This window comes from Trypanosoma grayi, assembly GCF_000691245.1.
Source record: "Trypanosoma grayi strain ANR4 Tgr_669_V1, whole genome shotgun sequence".
NCBI classification, from domain to species: domain Eukaryota; phylum Euglenozoa; class Kinetoplastea; order Trypanosomatida; family Trypanosomatidae; genus Trypanosoma; species Trypanosoma grayi.
Window position 1 is genome coordinate 4,925 of NW_008826288.1, and position 4,719 is coordinate 9,643.

The window sequence follows — 4,719 nt, forward strand, 5'->3', positions numbered from 1 at the left end:
CCCCCCACCCACACACACACACTCAGGGAACTGTGCAGGTGCATTCCTCGCACGCAGCGACCTGATCACGGACACAACATTTGCCAACAACCAGCCGACGAGGGGCGGAGAGGAAGGCACAGACACAGCGGTAGCAACAGCAACCACTGACCAAAAGGGAGTGTGCGTCGGAAGGACATACACGGGCGGATACACAACACGAGGATAAGGCAGCAGCACAGCACATAAGAGGGCCCATACAGCGCTCGCATTTTCCACTCACCAGTTGGCAGACAACACATTGCTTCTGCACACAATGGAAGAAACTGAGATGCTTATGGCCGCGAATCACATGCAACAGGAACCCGATCTCCTACCACACACNGCTTCTGCACACAATGGAAGAAACTGAGATGCTTATGGCCGCGAATCACATGCAACAGGAACCCGATCTCCTACCACACACACCATCCTCTGTTAGCAAGCAGAGCAGCCTCTTGCCAAGCCATCTCTGTACACCGAATGATCGCAATGGAGAGGTACCGATGCAGTTAAACGAAGGGCAGTCGCTGACAGCAACAGTAGACAACCAGGCGGAGAAGGCAGCCACATTAACTGCTGCGAACGACGATATTTCCAAGTCTTGCTGGCAGGCGACCAAGAACAACAACACCCCTTGGTCGTTGCACCCACGTGAGGCGTGGGCAACACCGAGGTCGACGCTCAACCCTGAGGCCAAGGAGTTCAAGTTGCCTTCTGGCAAGGCGGACGACTCGTTTGCTTCATCTGTTATGAGCATGAATGCGGCAGCGATGCTGCACATGCCGTTAATGTGCAACGGTGGCAGCAACAGTGGTGAAGGTGGCGGTGCCCCGTTGGCGATTCCGCTCTTCGCCGTGCCGTCCATGACGGTCGAGTGGCGCTCCACAACGGGTGTTATGTGCGAGCCGGCATTCGCCCCGGCGGGTGGCGTCACATGCGAGGCGGTCTTCGCCCCTGCCGCGAAGCCCGACAGGACGCGGTGGCCGCCGCCGCCCTCACGCCATGCCGGCGCCCCGGTGACCCCGCGAACATTAGCGGGGCTCATCATGGAGGACTACGCCGAGGAGTGCCGCAGCACCGGCTGCCACATGGTTGCGGTCTTCAATCTGGAGCCACGCACAACGCAGGAAGAGCTTCTGAGCATATTCTTTCCAATGGGCGCAAAGAAGGCGGAGTTGCTGCCCCCACACCGCTCACCGCGGCCGAATCGTCGTGCCGGCGTGGTATTCTTTTCGTCCAAGGCCTTTGCCGCGGTGGCGGTCGAGAAACTGCACGACTTTGTGCCGAACCGACAGCACCAGCCTCTCAGGGTGCAGTATTGTGGCCCTGATGCGTCGGAGACAGTGACCCGAGAGACATCAGTCCAGTCCACTACATCGCCTCACTCGCTACCATCGTCCACGCGATATTCACAGCCTCAGCAGACGATAACGACTCCAGCGATGGTGCCGACGTCCCCGCTGCAGCCTTGGCGTTTGCCGGCGGGAGCGCAGCTCGACCGCATTCATGAGGAAATGTGGCTTTTTGTGAAGAGCAGCTTCTCTTCCTACCAGGGCGTCCTGAAGCATGTCGTTGCTGTCCATGGCTTGGACCGCAATCAAGCACAGAACGTGCTGAACTGTAACTTTCTTCTCAAGGGTGCGGAGAGGTATGAGATGTGGCCGGCGAAGGCCTGCGGCTTTGTTTCATCTCCAATGCTGTGTAACGGTGTAAGTGCCCTCGTATTTTACTCGCAGGAGGTGTTGGCTAAAAATGCTGTTGCGTGGTTCCAACAGTGGCCACCAGAGGGTCAGGCGCAGCCCATCGACGTTGTGTACCTTAACGGTCTGGCTTTCGCATCCAGCAGCCCAGCGACTGGCAGCATTCAATCGTGCAGCGATATACAGGAAACCAATAGTGCTCATGGCAGTGTTGCTCAAGCCTCTACTACTTCTCTTGCGGTGACTCCTGTCAGCCCTTCCCACATCGCGGTGTTTGACAAAATTGACGCCTACTTTATGCGCGAGTATGGCGATCCAAATCTGTACCTCGTTGGCGTCCACAACCTGCTGGCGAATACCGACAAGAAGGCTCTTTTTAGGCTTCTTGCTCCTCATGGGGCACTCGATGCGGAGATGTACCCTGGTGCAGTCAGTGTTGGTGGTGAGGTGCGCAGTAGTGGTGTGGCCTTCTTCGATAATGAGGCTGTGGCGCGCAAGACTGCAGAGAAGCTGCACAACTTTGCCCCATTCAAGCAACCCTTCCCAGTTGTTGCACGCTATTTGCTCAAACCTGTTACAGCGGATGTAAAGGAGAAGACAAGCTCTACGGCGGCGACAGCGGCGGAAGTTGTGTCCCGCGCAATGGGCGGCGCCAGGCCGGATCCATTCCTATCTGCTGTCGCGGAAGAGCTCTACGCCCCCATAGTAAACGCCGACCAGCTGACAGAAAAGATGGTACAACTTATGGAACGCCCAGAGACCACGCAAGAAGTGGCTGGACAGCTGGCGTCTGTGATCAATGATACCCTTACGGCGATGAAACACCATGCAGTGAAGCTTTCGACACCACTTGTGCACGCGTTGCTGGGCTTGCACGAGAAGCTGAATATTCCTCGAAGGAAGTCTAAAGACCCGGTCGTGGAGGCTGAGGTGCAGGAACCTGTCGTAGCACGGAATATACTCCTCATGCAGATTATTGCACGTGCGCTGATGAATCTTCTTATGGATAACTCCAAGCCCCATGAGTCGCGTATGGTCGCTGCTGTTTTGTGTGGGTATCTCTTTCAGTACAGCTACCTGATGAAGAGCCCATACGAGCTGGCGGTCAAGCTGATTGTGGCGAACGAGAAGTCCCTTGACATTGCACGAGACCACCGAAAAAATGGTCAGAATGCAACGATACCGGTGACCATCGTCGAACTGGAAGAAGAAGAGCAGAAACCGTGGGTGACGTTGATGCAGTGTCTGGAACAGATGACGTCTCTCTGGCGGCAATACAACAAGTCCCGCGCGAAGAAAGACCCTTTCCGAAAGGAGTTTGAGCGGCGTGCGAATGACTTCTTCCAACGGAACGCCACAAGTGTAGGTGGAACCAGCAGCTCGCTCAACACTAGCACACGTCCCACTCCTCGACGTGTGGTGGCCAAGGTAACGCCGGGAACTGGTAGTGGATGCAGCAATAGTTCACCCGGCCTGACGCAGGCATCGCCGGTGGCACCACGCGTGGATCTTGGTACATTTGTGGACACCAGCGGCTACTCCAACGACATGTCAATGGAGAGCAACCCCTCCGTAGCAATGGTTCCGATGTCGTTCATGAGCGACCCCTCCGCCGTAGCTTCGCTGTTGGTCGATAAAAGCCGACCTGTGCTCAATGTGCTGTCACAGCAGCAACAGAAGGATCAACAACAACAACAACAGCGGATTCCAATAACCCGACCAAATGCTCTGGATATGGCCTCTGCGATGGAGTCAACCAAGCCACCACCTGGTTTGCGTACGTTTGGCACCATACAGGGAGTGTATACGCATGCTGAGCTCATGGAGCGCACCGTCTACATTACTAAGCTCCCTGCTACACTTCGACGCTCGCAGTTTCGCCGACTCCTGCTGCATTTCGGAGAGTTCAACAAGGTGCGCTTGTGCCGCGACGACCACCAGTTTCAATCGAAGACCGAAGCGAACGGCTTGACAGCCGGTGAGCCACCTGTTGCGCTTTGGTTCAGCTTCGTGGAGTTCGCCGAGCAAAGCAGTGCCAAGGCAATGATTGAATACTTCCGCAACACCATCTCCAATCCGCAGCCCTTTGGTTTCCTCCTTGACAATACAATGGCGTGGCCCGATGCAAGTCGGTTTACAGTGGAGAATATTCAAGCGCTGCTGAACGTCCGCACAAGCCCGGCGAGGAACCCCATTCATGATCAGTTACCGCTCGATGCTATTCTGACATGTGCGCCACAGCAGCCGAAGCTTGTGCTTCGCAATCGACCCTGCCATTTCGGTTTAGAGGGAGGTGAGAGTACGCTCGATACCGGGGCCGACGCCACATCGATGCCGCCACTTTCCCAAGCTGCTCTCTCGAACTTGGCCGCCGGCCGATATACGCCCGGCTCCGTAACAATGACGGTGGCGCCTGCTTCGGCAACAGCGTCAAGAACACCAACAACAACGACGGCAGCTGCAGCAGCAGCAGGGACAACAGATCCGTGCCTTTTGTTAGCTGCGGCAGCCCAAACGGCGGAGCGCACCAGCAGCGACGCGGTGGAAGATGACATGGAGTTTCACAGTATCATGAACGCTGTCGTGCCATCTGCGCCGTCCGACGTGTGGGGCTTTGAGTGTGCGAGGGCCGCGGTGCACAGCAACGATCATCTCTTCGACGCGACGCAGGTGCCGTGGCTGAAGAGTGTTGCCACGGAAGGGCACGGTGGCGGCGTGTGGGCGACGGATGCGGGGAAGGCGGCCTTCAGGGCATACGTGGCGCCGCTCGGTAACCCCCTCATCGAGGACGACGAGGACAGCGGGTCCGACTAAGTCAGCCGTGCTTTCGGCGGGCGAGCAGACGTGCCGGTGTGCGTGGCGCGGCCGCACCGGCAGCCGCATCCCTGGGCGGCGCCGAACCCCCGGTGGCTTCATATATGCATAAATGTAATACACCAAAGGAAAGACACAAGACAGCAAAAAGAAAGAAAGAAAAAAGGAAAGAAAAAAAAAAAAA

At 56.7% G+C, this 4,719-nt stretch overlaps 1 protein-coding gene across 1 annotated transcript; it reads left to right on the forward strand.

Moving 5' to 3' along the window:
• Positions 1–377: 377 nt before the first annotated feature.
• On the forward strand, positions 378–4,535 carry DQ04_06691020 (putative RNA-binding protein; the record flags this gene model as incomplete). Its single annotated transcript, XM_009314835.1, has 1 exon — positions 378–4,535. One exon carries the CDS (start codon positions 378–380, stop codon positions 4,533–4,535), a length of 4,158 nt encoding a protein of 1,385 aa, XP_009313110.1.
• Positions 4,536–4,719: the final 184 nt, after the last annotated feature.